Source organism: Chiloscyllium plagiosum, unplaced genomic scaffold, assembly GCF_037043375.1.
Source record: "Chiloscyllium plagiosum isolate Xiang-an unplaced genomic scaffold, Cpla_swu_hap1 HiC_scaffold_31, whole genome shotgun sequence".
Lineage (NCBI taxonomy): Eukaryota > Metazoa > Chordata > Chondrichthyes > Orectolobiformes > Hemiscylliidae > Chiloscyllium > Chiloscyllium plagiosum.
In genome coordinates, this window is record NW_028270169.1 from 62,502,338 (window position 1) to 62,521,801 (window position 19,464).

At 42.1% G+C, this 19,464-nt stretch overlaps 1 protein-coding gene across 1 annotated transcript in view; it reads right to left on the minus strand.

The window, feature by feature from the left end:
- Nucleotides 1-9,724: 9,724 nt before the first annotated feature.
- Nucleotides 9,725-19,464, minus strand: part of LOC122564179 (protein CASP-like) — a 632,323-nt gene continuing 622,583 nt past the window's right edge. The window contains exons 19-23 of the mRNA XM_043718862.2: nucleotides 18,821-18,904; nucleotides 17,096-17,152; nucleotides 16,930-17,010; nucleotides 15,292-15,356; nucleotides 9,725-10,924 (exon numbers count right to left, since the gene is read on the minus strand). Coding sequence (XP_043574797.1) covers nucleotides 10,864-10,924; nucleotides 15,292-15,356; nucleotides 16,930-17,010; nucleotides 17,096-17,152; nucleotides 18,821-18,904 — 348 coding nt within the window. The 3' untranslated portion in view covers nucleotides 9,725-10,863. The remainder of the gene's footprint in view (nucleotides 10,925-15,291; nucleotides 15,357-16,929; nucleotides 17,011-17,095; nucleotides 17,153-18,820; nucleotides 18,905-19,464) is intronic.

Sequence of the window (19,464 nt, forward strand, 5' to 3'; positions counted from 1 at the left end):
GTCCTAGCTTAAGCACCCATCCATGTACCTATCCAATTGCAGCTTAAAGGTCGCCAATGATTCCGACTCTGCCACTCCCACAGGCAGCGCATTCCATGCCCCCACCACTCTCTGGGTAAAGAATCTACCCCTGACATCCCCCCTATACCTTCCACCCTTCACCTTAAATTTATGTCCCCTTGTAACACTCTGTTGTACCCGGCGAAAAAGTTTCTGACTGTCTACTCTATCTATTCCTCTGATCATCTTATAAACCTCTATCAAGTCACCCCTCATCCTTCGCCGTTCCAACGAGAAAAGGCCTAGCACTCTCAACCTATCCTCGTACGACCTATTCTCCATTCCAGGCAACATCCTGGTAAATCTTCTCTGCACCCTCTCCAAAGCTTCCACATCTTTCCTAACGTGAGGCGACCAGAACTTCACACAGTACTCCAAATGTGGCCTAACCAAGGTCCTGTACAGTTGCAACATCACTTCACGACTCTTGAATTCAATCCCTCTGCTAATGAACGCTAATACACCATTGGCCTTCTTACAAACTCTTTCCACCTGAGTGGCAACTTTCAAAGATCTATGAACATAGACCCCAAGATCCCTCTGTTCCTCCACCTCACTAAGAACCCTACCGTTAACCCTGTATTCCGGATTCTTATTTGTCTTTCCAAAATGGACAACCTCACACTTGACAGGGTTGAACTCCATCTGCCACTCCTCAGCCCAGCTCTGCATCATATCTAAGTCCCTTTGCAGCCGACAACAGCCCTCACTATCCACAACTCCACCAATCTTCGTATCGTCCAAATTTACTGACCTACCCTTCGACTCCCTCTTCCAAGTCATTAATAAAAATTACAAACAGGAGAGGACCCAGAACTGATCCCTGCGGAACTCCACTTCTAACTGGGCTCCAGGCTGAATATTTACCATCTACCATCACTCTCTGACTTCGACCGGTTAGCCAGTTTTGTATCCAATTGGCCAAATTTCCCTCTATCCCATGCCTCCTGACTTTCCGCATAAGCCTACCATGGGGAACCTTATCAAATGCCTTACTAAAATTCATGTACACTACATAAGTAACCGAAATTAGACAAATTGTCTCACAAACATTTTATTAAAAAATCTAGGTCACTAATTGACAAGGTGTTTAAACTGCTGGGGACTTTCGTTCCAGAAATCTGTCCAAATGTCAGACTGAATAGGTCTAAAACTCACCAAATCACGGAACCCCCAAATATTAAGACACAGCGGTGAATCCTTCAACTCTATAACAACATACTGTTCCCATAAAAACCTGTATTAATTTCAAAACCACACGGTGGCTGTTATCTCCAATGTCATCCTCCTTTCGGCTGAAAATCTGCCTGGGTCATCTCTTGTCTTTTACTACAGATATTTCATATGAAAAAAGGACCTTTGATAGAGACTGTTTTGCTGGCAGTTATTCTGTCAATGGCAGGTGGTCTCAATGTCACACTTTCAAAATGTCTGCTTCTTCTGTGTTTTGGTTTTTGCTGCTGTTTACCTATTATTTACTTATCTATGCTACTTAACTACGTGATCAGCCTGTATTGCTCACAAGACAAAGCTTTTCACTGTGCCTTGGTACACGTGACAATAAATTCAATTCAATTCAAACATCAGGTCATCTCTTGGTTGGAGGTTGGCAAAAATCAATAAAGTCAACTCAATTGGGTTTTGGTATCCTGGGGTATAATTTAAGCCAATCGGTTAGATTCAAATTGTTGTGAAAACAACTCAGGTATTTATTTCACAGCCAAATGTTATATATTTTCAATTTTTCAGTATACTCTGAGACTGCTAGCTATTCATGACAGATATCTCATCACAAAACAGCATTCTCTCTCTCTTAAAGGTACAGTATACGCCTTCAACTTCATAAAATATATATGCTGAACATGGGATGGGTTGGAAGGGGGAGTAAACAATAGGTGCAGATGGAGCTCAGAGAGGGAGAAAAAAAACAGCAGTTGGGTAGAGAAAGAAATGAGGAACAGTGAGCTGGGGAGAAAGAGAAGCTGCTAGCTAATAGTGAGTGTAAATGGGTTGGCTGTGATGAAAGCAGCCCATGTACTGACAAGGCCTGATGTGTGGGGGTCAGGGTGAGGACATGGAAGGTGCTCAGGTCTGAAATTATTGAAGTTGATATTATGTCCTGAAGGCTGAAGGGAACATGGTGGTGTGTTGAAGTAGCAGGAAGCTCGGGGTCATTTTTATGGATATAATGTATGTGTTCCACAAGCTGTCACCCAATCTGTTTTATGTCTTCCTAGTGTAGAGGAGACCACATTGTGAACAGTCAATAAGTAGACTAGATTAAGTGAAGTGCAGACAAAGCACTGCTTCACCTGTAAGTTGTATCTGGGGCCTAGTGAGGAAGGATTAAGTTAATGGACAGATAATATACCTTATGTGATTACATGGGAAGGTGCCATGGGATTCTGGGCGCATGTTAGGAATGGAGTAGTGGACCAGAGTGTCCTGGACAGATAGGCCCCTGCAGAAAGCTGACAAAGGAATGTGGAGAATGTGTGTCTGGCAGTGGCATCCTATTGGAGATGCTGGAAATGGCAACTTATGACCCTTTTTTTGATTACTCAATTATTAGTAAGGACAACAATAATGTAAAGAACAAAATGAGGGTGGGGAGGTATTTGCTACAGGGAAAGACAATGTGCACATTTGACTGGCCCCTTTGCTTTGGATCCTCTTCTTAACCAGCTGAGCTGAGTTCTTTGTTTTTCACTTCCATTGGCTTCCAATCATCTTCCAGAGACAGTCTCTAAGCTTCAGTGTCAATGTCTGCCACTTTCATACCTTACTTACAGCTGTTCTTGTAGTGGATGCACGGATGGTCAAGAGGTCATACCCGGAAGCCAGTTCACTGTCCAGAAGGTCATCCATTGATGAATGTGGCCAAGCCAGTGCATATATTACAGAATCATGCAGTACAGAAGAAGCCTCTTTGATCCATCATGTCTATATTATCAAATCTACACTAAATTGTCATTGGTTTATAATCATACAGATATGAATGGCTTGGATATTGGAATAGAGAGTAAAATTTCAAAACTCTACCAATGATACCAAACTTGGTTGAGTGATAAAAAGCAAGGATGTTATAGATCAACTGCAACAGGGCATGGATAGGCTGGTAGAATGGGCAGGCAAGTGGCAGATGGAGTTTAATAGGGAGAATTACAAAACTTAAAAGATGTGTATGCGAATAGGAAGGTTTTCAAGGCATATGCTAGCAAATGGGACTAGATTAATTTAGGATATCTGGTTGGCATGGACGGGTTAGACTCAAAGTAATTTTATGCAGAAGGGATAGGACGAGGTACTACATACTGAATAGCACAATTCTTAGGAGTTTGCAAAAACAGAGGGACCTGGGGATTTAAATACATGGATATGAAGGTGGCAGAAAGGAGAAATTTTTTTTTTAAAAAGATGGGATCTTGACCTTCATAAAGGGATATATTGAGTATAAAAGTAGAGAAGCTGAACCTGTCTAAAGCTCTGGTTAGGCTACAAAGAAGGTTACTGTATCTAGTTCCAGTCCCCACATTTTAGAAAGAACTTGAAGGCCTTTGAGAGAGTGCTGAGCCCATTGATCAGAATGGTTCAAGGGATGAGGGGTTTTATATACAGGTTAGATTAAGAAAAGCTGGGGTGATTCTCATTGATAGGAGATTTGACAAAGGCATTCAATGTCTGTCCAACAGGATGACAGGGTTAGATAAGGAGGATCTGGAAGATGATTCTGATTAGCTGATTGAACGCTGGTTTGGGGACACTGATTGAAAGCTTCAGGAAAGAGATATGGGGAGACTCAACATGAATTGCTTTTAATATACTTTTAATAACCTGGAACTCTATGCCTAAATGGTGATGGGTGTGGGGATGATGAATGATTCCAAAAGGAAATTGAATGGACACTTGACATAAATAAACCTGCAGGATAACGGATAGAACAGGGGAATTGAGTGACTGGATTCCTCTACAAAAAGCCAGCATGGACTTGATGGGCTGAATGGCTTCCTATTATGGATGGTTACTCAATGACATTAATTACAACTCATTTTATCCCAGCTCTGTGTCTTACAACCAAAGTAATAGACAAATGTAATACAAAGTACAGCAGATGCTGCAGGTGAGTACCTTTTCATAGCTACTATCATAAGGAGAATCACTGGACACAAAACTCTGCTTTCTCTCCAAAGATGCTGCCAGACCTGAGTTTCTCCAGCAAATTCTATGATTGACAAATGTGTTTTAATTACAAACTTTACTCAGGATACAGACAGTGGGGGAAACTTGTGGGGCACTGAGGTTAGGTTTGGATTAATGCAGAGCTATGAAGACAGGCAGCATGGATCGATGGGAAGAAACTAAGACAGTGGTGGATTGTTCTGGCTTGATTCAAGTTACAGAAACAAGTGAATTATTTTGCGATGGATCTGGGGAATGAGAATAGATCAGGGAAGTGTAGGTTGTTTGGATCACTCAAAAAACTGCACTGATTTTCTGTTTATCATGACTTTCCAAGGTATTTTGTAGTCAATAAAGAACTATTGAGGTTATAATATAGGAAGCCAATAGCAAGGCAAGATCTCACAAACTGCAACTGTTACTGACTGGATATGCAATTGTGATTGCACATTGATTGGGAGAGAAATACGGCCAGACACAGTGGGGGAGAAATATGGCCAGACACTTGGACTGTCCAACTAGAATATGCCTTAGACTACGACTTGTACCCACAATCTTATCACTCAGAGACAAGAGTGTTACGCACGAAATCCTAGGTGACAAGATTCTTAGCACAATGATGTATATTAATAATACATTACTATAATAAATAACATCAAATATTGAAGCAACATAACGTCTTTTTTATTCATTCACAGAATGTGGGCATCTTCAATTAAGTCAAAATAGATTGCCCATTCTAAGTGTGCTTGAAGAAAAGATGGGGGTGAGCCTCCATGTTCTGGAGATAAACAAAGATAATTACATATACACGAAGATGGGTCTGGCCTGAGTGGACTGCGCAGGAAGACTAAAAGAAAGAACAGTTGATGAGCATTGTTAGATGTTTAAAAAGATATTCAATTGCTCCCAACTAAAATATATTGCAGAAAGGAAGAATGAATGTAAGAGGGGGAGAAAACATCCATGTATAGGCAACCTGAAGGAATTTAAAGATAATATAAAGACAAAAACTAAGACATACCAAAAATGAATCGCAGGATGGAAAATTAGGAAACTTTTAAAGATGGACAATGGGTTACTAAAAAAGTAATAAAAAGAATAAAGGTAAATTATGAAAGAAAACTAGTGCCAAAAAAGGGAATGGATAGAAAAAGCTTCAATAAGTATATAAAAAAGGAAGATAGCAATTAAAGCAAATGTTGGTCCACTGGAAGATGAGACTGGGGAGTTAATAGTTGAGAACATGGAAATGGTAGATCATTAAATCAGTGTTTTATTCACAGTGAAGGACACTAGTTCTATGTTGAGAGTGTGGTGCTGGAAAAGCCCAGATCAGGCAGCATCCGAGAAGCAGGAGAATCGACGTTTCGGGCATAAGCTCTTCATCAGGAATCCTGCTATGCTTTTCCAGCACCACATTCTCGACTCTGATCTCCAACATTTGCAGTCTTTACTTGACACTAGTGCTATCCCAATATTAACAGATAAAGCAGAGGTAATAGAAGGTGGGGGGAGGGGGGGGGGGGGGGGGGGGTTAAAATACGCATCATCATTAGGGAAACACCACTCAGTACATTATTGGGATTGAAGGCAGACAAGTCTTCAGGGCCTGATAGCCCACATCGTAGGGTCTTAAAGGAAGTGGCAGCAGAGATAGTGAGTCATTGGTTATAATAATCCAAAATTCACTGGAAGCGGGAAAGGTTCCTGTGGGTTGGAAAAATGCTATTACAGGACTTTTATTCAAAAAGAGATGCAAGTAGAAAGTAGCAATCTACAGGCCAGTTAGTTTAAAGTCTGTTGTTGGGAAAGTATTATTAAGGAAGTAATTACAGGATATTTGGAAAGTCAAAATACAATTGATCAAAGTCAGCATGTTTTATGAAAGGTAAGTCATGTTTGACTAATTTGTTAGAGCTATTTGTAAATGTAACAACAAAGTGGGGCTCCTATAGATGTAGTATATCTGGACTTCTGGAAGGTACTGCACAAAAAGTTAATATATAAGGTAAGATCACATGGAGTTAATAATTTATTTGCACGGATTCAGGATTGGCGAACCAACAGAAAGCTGAAAGTCAGGGTAAATGGGTCTTTTCTGGTAGCAGGATATAATGACTGAGGTGCCACAGGGATTGGTTCATCGGCCCCAACTATTTATAATCTGTAGTAATAACTTGGATGCAGGAAAAGAAAGAACTATAGCTAAATTTGTAAATGATACTAAAATAGGTGGGACAGTAAATTGCAAATAGGAAATAAAACATGAAAAGATGAATATGGATAGATTAGGTGAATGTGCCAAAATCTGGCAGGTGTAGATAGGTGAGAGGTTAGTCATTTTGGTAAGAGGAATGGAAAGGAAATTTAATATCTAATAGGAAATAAATTTTTGAGTGCTTTGGTGCAGAGGGATCTGGGCATCTTTGTGTATGAATCACAGAAAACTAATATATGGGTACATCAGCTAATAATGTCAAATAAAATGTTGGCATTATTGCTAAAGGAATAGGGAAGTGTTGCTGCAACTGTACAAGGCATTACTGAGACTGTAACTGGAGCATCATGTACAGTTTTGGTCTCTGAGGAAGGATGTAGTTGCAAAGAAGGGAGTTTAGAGGAGGTTCACTAGATTGATTCCAAAGGTGAGAGATTTTCTTTAAATTCACAAAATCCTGAGTGTGAAAACAGGCCATTCGGCCCAACAAATCCACACAGACCCTCCAAGAGCATCCCGTCCAGACCCATCTCCTTAACATTTTCCTGTAACCCAGCATTTCCCATTGCTAATGCACTTAACCTATACATCCCTGAAAACTATGGGCAATTTAACCCACCGACTCCCACAACTATGGATTACACCTCTTCCCATCCTACCTCCTGCAAAATTAGATTAGATTAGATTACCTACAGTGTGGAAACAGGCCCTTCGGCCCAACAAGTCCATACCGACCTGCCGAAGCGCAACCCACCTATACCCCTACACTTACCCCTTCACCTAACACTACGGGCAATTTAGCTTGGCCAATTCACCTGGCCTGCACATCTTTGGACTGTGGGAGGAAACCGGAGCACCCGGAGGAAACCCACGCAAACACGGGGAGAATGTGCAAACTCCACACAGTTCAAAGGCGGGATTTGAACCCAGGTCTCTGGTGCTGTGAGGCAGCAGCACTAATCACTGTGCCACCGTGCCGCCCTAAATGCTATCCCGCATTCCCAGTTCCTTCACCTCCGCCATATCTGCTCCCAGGAGGACCAGTTCCATCACAGAACACATCAAATGGCCTCCTTCTTTAAAGATCGTAATTTCCCTTCCCACGTGGTTAAAGATGCCCTCCAATGCATCTCATCCAAGTCCCGCACCTCCACCCTCAAACCCCACCCCTCCAATCACAACAAGGACAGAATCCCCTGGTCCTCACCTTCCACCCTACCAACCTTCACATAAACTGCATCATCCACCGACATTTCCGCTACCTCCAAACAGACCCCACCACCAGGGATATATTTCCCTCTCCACCCCTTTCTGCCTTCTGCAAAGACCGTTCCCTCCGTGACTACCTGGTCAGGTCTACGCTCCTCCAACAAGCCACCCTCCTGTCCTGGCATCTTCCCCTCCCACCACAGGAATTGCAAAACCTGCGCTCACACCTCCCCCCTCATCTCCATCCCAGGCCCCAAAGGCGACTTCCACATCCATCAAAGTTTCACCTGCACTTCCACACACGTCATTTACTGTATGCGTTGCTCCCATTGCAGTCTCTACATTGGGGAGACTGGATGACTTCTCGCAGAGTGCTTTAGGGAACATCTCTGGGACACCCGCACCAATCAACCCCACCGCTCTGTGGCCAAACATTTCAACTCCCCCTCCCACTCTGCCAAAGACATGCAGGTCCTGGGCCTCCTTCTCTATCGCTACTCCCTCACCACCCGACGCCTGGAGGAAGAAAGCCTCATCTTCTAACTCAGAACACTTCAATGACAGGGCATCAATGTGGACTTCACCAGTTTCCTCATTTCCCCTCACTCCCCACCTTACCCAGTTCCAGCCTGCCAGCTCAGCACCATTCTCATGTCCTGTCCTACCTGCCAACCTTTCTTACCACCTATCCGCTTCACCCTCCTCTCTGACCTATCACCTTCATCCCCACTTCCATCTACCTATTGTACACTTAGCTACCTTCTCCCCAGCCCCAACCCCCCTCCCATTTATCTTTCCATCCCAGAGGCACCCTGCCTCATTCCTGATGAAGGGTTTTTGCCCGAAACGTCGATTTTCCTGCTCCTCGGATGCTGCCTAACCTGCTGTGCTTTTTCAGCACCACTCTAATCTTCACTCAGATCTCCAGTATCTGCAGTCCTCACTTTCGCATCACAATTTACCATGGGCAATCCACCTAAACTGCACATCTTTTGATTGTGGGAGGAAAACAAAGCATCTGGCAGAATCCCACACAGACATGGGGAGAGGTTATGGAGACAGGGCAGGAAAGTGGAGTCAAGGTTGAGATGGGATCAGCCATGATCATATTCAAATAGTGGAACAGACTCGAGGGGCTGAATTGCCTATTACTGCTGCTAGTTCTTACGTTCTTAGGAATACAAGTCGCTTGTTTGGCCATTTCACAGGACAGTTACGTATCAACCACATCACTGTAGTGTGGAATCATGCGAGATCAGATCAGGTAAAGATGGTAGATTTCCTTTCCCAAGGACATTAATGAGCCAGTTGGAGTTTTACGACAATCGATAATTTCATGATCACCTTTATCTTTCATTAGTAAATTTAAACTCCATCAGCTGCCCAGATCACTTGCTCTATGGAGAGGCTGAACAGGCTAGGGCTGTTTTTCCTAGAGCGTCGGAGGCTGAGGGATGACCTTATAGAGGTTTATAAAATCATGAGAAGCATGGCTTGGGTAAATAGACAAGGACTTTTCCCTGGGGTGGGGGAGTCCAGAACTTGAGGGCATAGATTTAGGGTGAGAGTGAAAGAGTTCGAAGGGACCTAAGGGGCAAATATTTCACAGAGGGTGGTGAGTGTATGGAATGAGCTGCCAGAGGAAGGGGTGGAAACTAGTACAATGACAACATTTAAAAGGCATCTGTGTGGGGATATGAATGGGAAGGATTTAAGAGGGATATGGGCTGATTGCTGGCAAATAGGACTAGATTAGGTTAGGATATCTAGTTGGCAGGGACGAGTTGTGCCGAAGGGTCTGTTTCCATGCTGTATTTGGCTCTATTTGGATTATATACCACATTGTTACCATACCATGGGGACTACTTGTCTAAAATCAGAGGGGTTTTGGGGTGATGAAATGACAGCATGGTTAACAACATTTCAGACTTTTCCATCAGTGTTATTTTCAAATTATTTTCAACGTCCCATTTGTTTTTGTAGCTTTAAAAAAGTTAATTCAGAAATCATTGCGAAGCCAAGTTGTGACGACAGTTGAAAATAAACAAGGCAATATTTAACTACAGATGCCAAATGATTTATTCAATGCTGGAAGTGTTCACTTTGTTACCCAGAACAGCATTAGGTAGCAGTAAGCACGCACACATACTTGGATTCTGAGAGTGGTTAGTGATGGAGTTGCACATTTACAACATAATAGCTCACAATATACCCACACTGCTTCTTCACTGGAACAGAACTTGTAACAGGAACGCACAATCTGCTGACTGCATACTCCCAGCAAATTGGAGGCTGACACTTTTTACTAGAATTTTGCTGACCAGTTTTTCCATTAATTTGACCCTTAGCAGTTTGTGGCAGAGAAGCTCTGATCTGAACAATCACACTTCCTTCAGATCTATCAGTACGCTTGCACAGATATCTTTATTTAACACTAAAGATGATACTTGTGACTATTGAGTTAATAGGAATGATGTGATGTAAAAGCTGGTAATGAGAAGGCTGCAGTGTCAGATTTGTTGACATGAAAACACAGAGCTTTCACTAAGCTGACATAGCTCCCCCACTGCCCTTAAATGAACCATCAAGTAATTCACTTCTAGTAGGGTTATTACACACACAACCTTTCACTTACACCAAAATTGTTATTAATTAAATCAATGTTATTCAAATTCATTTTTAATATAATAGCTGCAATCTTGAAGTTAGGGAAGCTATAGTCTATTTCAATAATAGACTAAAGGCATTTAGAATTTTGAAGAGGCAGGTTTGCAAGTGCAAGATCTGCTTCTACAGAATCATTGTAGAAAGCGAGCAGAGAAGCTCAGTACTTCCCTTTGTCTTGATAATTAATGCACTCTCATGTGTATAATACAGTCTTAGTATATGATCAACTGATACAGGGCTATTTGCAATGAAACAACTATGAAGCAAAGCAAAAAGATTGCAAATCAAATCATGTTTAGTCGATGAGCTGTTTTTCACTGCTCATGGAGGAAAGTAAAAACCGAATTTCTTGTGTAAAGATGCGTCAAAGGAATACAGCCCCAAACTCTCCCTGCTTTGCTGAAATAAAATACTGAACTACACTGGCGTGGCCCCAGGTAAGGCATCTAAGCAAGACTTTATCCAAAGACAGAACTGCTAGAGTCCAGTCATTCAGCACTGCCCTCAGGTCACCCAGAACTTCTGCTTCACTGCCACATATCCCTCGCATCAGCGTTCTCATGGAACTTGTGCAGATGGTCAGAATACCTGCAGAAAGGAAAAGGACAAATCACTGGCACTGAGAATATTCACAGCACCACACAGAATGTTCAGCATTGACTGAAGCTGCAAAGGGCAAATATGTAGCAACTTATTAACATCACTTTTAGATACTGACCAACGATGAATACTTCAACATTTGTATAAAATATAAATAAATACGTAAAAATGTAAATGTACATTGATGTCAATAATAATTTGTAAACCCACTAATATATTTGGGTGAGAATAGCCAATATTGTTAACATTGCCCAGAAGAAACAACTGAATCTTTCTTGCTCCCTCTCACACACACTCTCAAAATAAATCCCATTGTTGAACTGTATGAGAAGGAAGACTTCCATTTCCTCAAAACCCCTCAGGATATCTCAATATGCTTTGCAGCCAATTAAATAGGTTAGAGGTCACTATCTCAATGTTAGGTAATATGGTTGGTGATTTGTGCACAACAAGCTCCAACAAACAGCACTGATATAATGCTCAGATAGTCTATTTTCTAAGTGGCGCTGACTGAAGGAGGCCACCTGGCATCTTGAATGAAAAAGTGCAACGTTGCCACCCAAGTGGATAGGGTTATTAAGCAGGCATATGGTGTGTCGACTTTCATAAGCAGGGGGATTGAGTTTAATAGCCACAAGGTTATCCTGCAGCTCTACAAAGCCCTGGTTAGACCACACTTGGAATACTGTGTTCTGGTCACCTCATTATAGGAAGGATGCGGAAGCCTTATAGAGGGTGCAGAGGATATTTACCAGGATGCTGCCTGGACTGGAGGGCTTGTCTTATGAAGAAAGGGTGAGTGAGCTAGGGCTTTTCTCATTGGAGAGAAGAAGGATGAGAGAGGACTTGATAGAGGTGTACAAGATGATGAGAGGTATAGATAGAGTGAATAGCCAGAGACATGATAGCCAGGGAAAATGGCTATCACGAGGGGGCATAAGTTTAAAGTGACTGGAGGAAGGTTTAGGGGAGATGTCAGAGGTAGCAGTGGTAGTCGAGTCAGATATACTACAGACATTTAAACAACTCTTGGATAGGCACATGGATGATAGTACAATGAAGGGTTAGTTTGATCTGAGAATAAAAGGTCAGCTCAATATTGAGGGCTGAAGGGCCTATACCCTACTGTACTGTTCTGTGTTCAGATGGGAATAACAGTGAGGCTTAAGAAAGGCGGGAACCAGTGCTCTGCAGGAGGAGATTCTTGAGTGGTGTGAAGCAATGGAGAGGACCAGATCCTCAGGCTGCACAGTGATGAAGTGACAGCCAGAAGAGAAAAGACCAAGATTCATCCTGTTGACTTCTACCATTCTCATACCATGGAAATGGAATTGTTGGGAATTAGCAATCAATTTCTACCAATTCGTTTGCAACAGTGAGAAGGAAAACTCCAGCACTGGTCAGCTTGGGAAGGTGGATGTCTGGGATTTGCAATGCTTTTGTCAGTGTCTCCTAAATTTAATTCATTGCATGATCTGCCCTCTATGTGCATGCTGCAATGGGTGCTGTACTTGAGGGAGTTTGAGTCGAAAAGTGTGGTGCGGAAAAAGAACAACAGGTCAGGCAGCGTCCAAGGTGCAGGAGAGTCAATGTCAGACATAAGCCCTTCATTAGGAATGTTTGGCTCAGAACATCAGGCTTTAGCTCCTCAAATTGGATGGGCTGCCTCATGCTGCAGATGGAGAAGGAAAGAAATGACTGGATGTCATTGGGGAAAGGGACATTTACTGTGTTTGAACTCGAGCAAAGTGAGAAACTACTGAAATGTAGATAAAACAACCTTCATGTGGAATTGGTAATCTTATGAATGATAGGAGAGGTCCCTTACTTGCTGTCATTATAGATGTTCTTTAAGGATCAGGCAGTGCATAATGTCAGCTATTATAAAGACTGGACTATTTCAGAGACATTTATGAAAATTGAATTTATTGGGAAGAGGTCAAAATCAGAGATAAAGATTTTAAAAGATCAGACATTAATTTAGAAGCAAAATACACATGAACAAATGCTTCAATATAGTGAATAATCACAGAAGGCTTCATCAGCAAGAAAAGGAACATAGATCTATGTAATTCAATGGTCATGACGCACAGACTGACACAAATGATACTATCAGAACAATACTAGTACTGAATATTGATCTGAAAAGGTATTTTCAGATTGATATCAAAGTAATTCAATGAAACCAGACTCCAAAGCAATTGGACTGTAATTGCCCTCAGCTTACGAGTCAGAAGAGGGAATGCACATGATAAATGGAGCACAGGAAAAGATCCAGGAGTTATAGAGATTGCATGACTGAAAGCTGAGACACTGCTCAGATTATTTTCTGGAAGTGCTGCACGCAGTTGTAGTCACCTAATTAAAACAAAAATCAAACTCAGGACGTGGATGTCAATGGCCAATTATTGTCCATATCAAGGTGTACCTGAGAAGCTAGTGGTGAATATGCCTTTGAATCCCTGGGGTGGTGTAGTGAAGGTCACATAATGTTACCAGGTGAGGTTTCTTGGATTTCGATCCAGGATTGTGGGTCTACTTCATAGGATCAAACAGTACAGAACATGCTCTTTGGCCAACAAGTCTGTATTTAGCCTTCAGGGCGAGCAGAAAAGGTTTCATTCAAAATAGCTGGCAATTGCACCACGAGGTTTTGATTTGGAGGCGCTGGTGTTGGACTGGGGTGTACAAAATTAGAATTCACACAACATCAAGTTATAGACCAACAGGTTTATTTGGAAGTACAAGCTTTTGGAGCACTGTCCTTCATCATATCAATCAGAAATTATCTTTTCAGATAAATATTCAGTACAAGTATTACTCTGATAGTATAATTTGTGTCAGTCTTTGCGTCATGACTATTGAAGTTACATACGTGTATGATCCTTTCCTTGCTGATGAAGCTGCCTATGATTATTGATTCTATTGAAACATTTTATTCATGTGTATTTTGCTTCTAAATTAACCTCTGATCTTTTAATTACACAAAATCCGTCAACTCAGCACTATCCTCTTGAACTGTCCTACCTGCCAATCTTCCTTCCCACCTATCCGCACCACTCTCCCCTCCGACTACCACCATCACCTCTCACCTGCGTTAACCAACTGCCTTCCCATCTACCACCTCCCTAGCCCTACACCCTACCCTTCTACTTATCTCTCAGTCACGTTCCCCCACCCACATTCTTGATGAAGGGCTTATGCCTGAGATGTCAATTCTCCTGCTCCTCGAATGCTACCTGACCTCCTGTGCTTTTCCAGCACCATTTATCGACTCTGATCTCCAGCATCTGCAGACCTCACTTTCTGCTCCTTTCAAATAAACCTGTTGGACTATAACCTGGTGTTATGTGATTTTTAACCACGACGTTAGGTTGAGGAAGTTGGGGCTCTTTTTACAAATGTGGAAATATTGAGGTTTCCAACTGACATTCTGAAGATAACCCGGGAAAATTATTTGCTAAATGCATACCTTTAAATCCTGAATAATTACTGAGCATCAGCAGTAAGTGAGGGAGTTGGAAGGTAATTTTCCCCAAAGGACAAGAGAATTGAGGAATTATTAAAACAGGCAAGTGGAGACTAAAACTCAGGTGAAAGGAAATTCAGGTATATTTCAATAGAGACTGGGGTTTGGGGGATTAGATTTAGATTACATTACAGTGTGGAAACAGGCCCTTCGGCCCAACAAGTCCACACCGACCCGCCGAAGCGCAACCCACCCATACCCCTACATTTACCCCTTACCTAACACTACAGGCAATTTAGCATGGCCAATTCACCTGACCTGCACAACTTTGGACTGTGGGAGGAAACCGGAGCACCCGGAGGAAACCCACACAGACACGGGGAGAACGTGCAAACTCCACACAGTCAGTCACCTGAGGCTGGAATTGAACCCGGGTCTCCGGCACTATGAGGCAGCAGTGCTAACCACTGTGCCACCGTGCCCCCACAATGGAGAGAAGGCAGGGAATTCATATTGATCTATGGAAAAAAGGCAGCTGTTCTGAGCTCAGTAATATTTCCTGTTCTTTAAATTTCTTAGGTTCTTTCATTAGATTTTAGAGTGACCTGGTTGGTTCTTTTTTGTTATTTCTTTCAACTGCTGTCTCTTAAAACAACTTATTCTTAAAATAAAAACTGCTGCTTATTGAAATTATTCCCATGATTTCATGATACCAACCTGCAGAGGAAATTCAAGAAAAAAAACATTTAGGAAGAATTTGAAGCTGAACTGAAATACCCAAATGGTGAAGAATTGAGAAATAAAGTGAAATAAGCTCACTAATGAAGGTTCTGGGTGTAACACTGATATGAATAAAGCAGACATTCCAAAGTGTTAGAATACTTACTTCTTTGCACAATAGGCAACACAATCTCTGCCCACACTTTCACTCCAAGCCACCTTATACAGCACCTGGAAAATACAGATAATCGGTAAAGCATGACCTTTAATGCACATACAAACAATGGGCAAATTTCAGGGTTAGATACTAAATTTGCTGACTTTAATTAGATTCTGAAATATGTTTAATCAGCATAATCTGTATCGAGAGGATCCATGATGTGGAGCTGTAGCATATGACGGATACAAGAGAGATATCTGAACAAATCACTAACACACAGGCAGTGAGAACTGGTTTGGAACAAGAACATTAATCATAACTGGCTACTGGGATTTTGCGTGTTAAATGTTAGACCACAGCTTGGGGGAATTTGCTTCACCTTTGGCAACCTTTCTGTACCATGGGTCTATGACATCAGGATATTGATCGTGCAGAATTTTATTGTTTGCGCATGGGATATGGGACATTGCTGGCTAGGCCAACACTTATTGCTCATCATGAATTGCCGCTTGAAATGAGTGCCTCGATTGGCGCATTTCAGATGGCAACTAGAGTCAACTACACTGGCAGTGTGTCACATAGCAGTCAGCCAGGAACACTGACAGCGTGTCACATAGCAGTCAGTCAGAGACATTGGCAGTGTGTCACACCGCAGTCAGATAGGGACACTGGCAGTGTGTCACACGGCAGTCAGATAGGGACACTGGCAGTGTGTCACACGGCAGTCAAATAGGGACACTGGCAGTGTGTCACACGGCAGTCAGATAGGGACACTGGCAGTGTGTCACATAGGAGTTAGATAGGGACACTGGCAGTGTGTCACACGGCAGTCAGATAGGGACACTGGCAGTGTGTCACACGGCAGTCAGATAGGGACACTGGCAGTGTGTCACACGGCAGTCAGATAGGGACACTGGCAGTGTGTCTCATAGCAGCCAGCCAGGGACACTGGCAATGTGTCACACAGCAGTCAGATAGGGACACTGGCAGTGTGTCTCACAGCAGTCAGATAGGGACACTGGCAGTGTGTCACACGGCAGTCAGATAGGGACACTGGCAGTGTGTCACACAGCAGTCAGCCAGGGACACTGGCAGTGTGTCACACGGCAGTACGGATTGAGAAACTGTTAGAGAAAATGACGTGGTCATTAACTAGATATACTGATGTAACAGATCTGTGGAGTTTGCAAATCTTCAAAATACAAAATGAACAAACACACACAATAGTCAGGATACCTGCTCTCAACCATGAACTCAGTGGGACTGAGTTAATACACTATGTCATCAATGAAAGTTTGGAAGTTTAAATAAAGTCATTACCCTATAAATTACTATTGAATAGGCCGGTGCACAAGAGCAGCAGCTGAATCTGGAATTACTATGGAGGTACGAGATTACAGATGATTGTAGTTTTATTGCCCCACTCTGTATTCAATTGCAGTTAACTTAGCACCACAATATTCTGTTTTACAGAAGCCTGAAACAGTGTGTTCTGTTCTGTCACTCTGGTTTCTAATGAGTTCTGCTCTGTAATACCAGCAGCAATTATGCTCTAACTCTCTGCCCTATTGCATTGGTATATCTGATTGATTGTAGCACCAGTACAGACACCAGCACTGTGAAGTTTAATAAAAACCCACTTACAAGAAAGACCAGGCAGTGCAGCAGCACTGTGTAGAAAAAAGCAATAGTGCGAGCCAACTTGTTAGAAAGGATGACACGGCCCTGAAATTAAAAAAAAAAGGCTTTATAGAGCTTTCAAAATAAAGAGGTCCAATCATTTTAACAGCTGAAAGTGAATTGCACTCACCATACTCAGAGTAGCTTTATCCCAGGGGCTGAGACTCAGATATCGGCGCTGACGCTCCTAGATACAGTACCAGAAAAGCGTATAAGAGACCAGACAGTCACCAAACACTTCTATCTTTTATTAAGGAGTTATTTTCAGTTGGGATTGAACTATTAATAATCAAGTGACATATTTCTAATTCACACTTTGTAGGTAATTTGTAAAGGTAGGTAATATGAACTTTGAAGATTTACACACACTTTTCTTGAAACATGACCAGGGTCATTTCACAGCAATGAATTTTGAGCACCTGCAGTATCGTTTGAGAAAAAAATACTTCAACAGTATCCAACTCGCTCAGGGCTACAACAGATGTAGCTAGCACCAGCTCCAATCCAATTCAGTTTCATTACCTGCTCCACTATGAACAGGCAGCCTTTTATAAAACACTGACTTGGCCTCAGGCATTGTGACAATTTTAGGAGTATAAGACAGGGTGAAGAGGAGACTTACTGATCTGTACCTGGGATGAGGGATTTCAGTTGTGGGGTGAACTTGGAGAAGCTAGTGTTAAGGGGAGATTTGATACATATACAAAATTGTGAATGGTTTTATTGGAACAATAATGAGGAATTGCTTCCATTGACAGCAGAGGATACAGATTTGAAGGCACTGGCAAAAAGAACATGAGGTTTGTTTTCCCAATTTTTAAAAATACGCTGACTGGATGTGGGCATCACTGGTGGTGCTCCCATGTATCTGCTGCCCTTGTCCTTCTAGATGGAAGTGGTTGTGGGATTGGAGGGTGCTGTCTAAGGAACCTTAGCAAAATTCTAGATGCATCTTGTAAATGGCACACACTACTGCTACTGTGTGTCAGTGGTAAAGGGAGTGAATGTTTGTGGATTGGGTCTTAATTAACAGGCTGCTTTGTCCTGCATGATATCAAGCTTCTTGAGTACTATTGGAGCTGCATTTATATTGACAAATGGGGAGTTTGCCAACATATCCTGATTTGTGCTTTGTAAATGATGGACAAGCTTTGGGAAGTCAGAGCTGAGTCGCTGTCTCTACAATTCCTAGCCTCTGACCTGTGGCTTGTAACCACTGCATTTACAGAGGAACCCTGATTATCCATCATTTGATTATCCAAATTTTGGATTATCCAGCAAGATCACAAGGTCCCAATGCTTGGCTAAACTATGTTATCCAGCATTCGATTAACCGAACAAAATATTCCCCGTCAACATCCTTCGGATAATCAAGGTTCCTCTGGATATGGCAAGTCCAATTAGTTTCTAGTCAAATGTAATGTCCAGGATATTGACAGTGAGGGGTTTCACTGATGGTGAATTAGGTCTGGAGGAACTATCCTGAGCTACCTCACCCAACAAGCTAAAATCAATTACGTTCGGGCCCTCTGTGGTTTGTTCTAGGTGATGCTGGCGAACAAATGACAGAAGCTCAGATAAACATTTCAATGACACCCTTGCTGCTTGGAATTAAGGTTTAACATTCCTCCCAACACCCTAGAATTAAAATACTGGCAAAAGCGAGGGGTTAAAATCAGTCCTTCATGAAATAGGACAAGCAGATTGTAAACCATGGGTTGACTGTAGAATCATGTTTGGTTTTCACAGGAATCAGTTACTTTCCTTTATAACTGTAGAAAGTAATGGAACTGACAATTAGGCTCCTGCATTTCCCATGGTAAAGCAAAGTGGCTATCTTGTTGGAAAGACCTACCTTTCTGCTGAAAGAGGCAAAGGGATCCAGGCGCTCTTCATACTGAGAGGAGTAACGCAGCTCAGTGTCATCACTGCTTGCTCCCTGCAAAATCAATAACATCAGGAAATAGGGCATCTGTTAATCTGCATTCCTCCAGCTACATTATCAATAATCCACAGAGGTTAAGTCGCTTGTTCATTGTACAGTATTTCATCGGTTGTTACGCATTTCTGATGGGCTGAGACTGTGAAATAAGCTACATAAATGTTGACTCTTTCTTACACCTATCAATCATCTACCCAATACAACAAACAAAGATGGATGAATTACCTGTCTTAATATTTCAGAAATTGTTTCAATTTTGCTTCTCTTGCATTGCCATATTCTTCCCTGCAACTCCCCATACCACCCTAAGGCTATAAATTGTCACCTTCTCCAGGGTGCATGGCACCAATCCATCCAACCACATACCAACAGCTGTATTATTATTTATTGATCAATAATATACAATCTTTAATACTTAATATTGAACCATGTAGCTACATAGAACTGCTTTCTCTATCACCTGTGTTTGGCCCAGTTCTGCAGAATTTCAGCTAATATATGTTAAACATATGGAGGAAGCAACCACAAAGATAGCACCTCCAGACAGAATGAGAGAT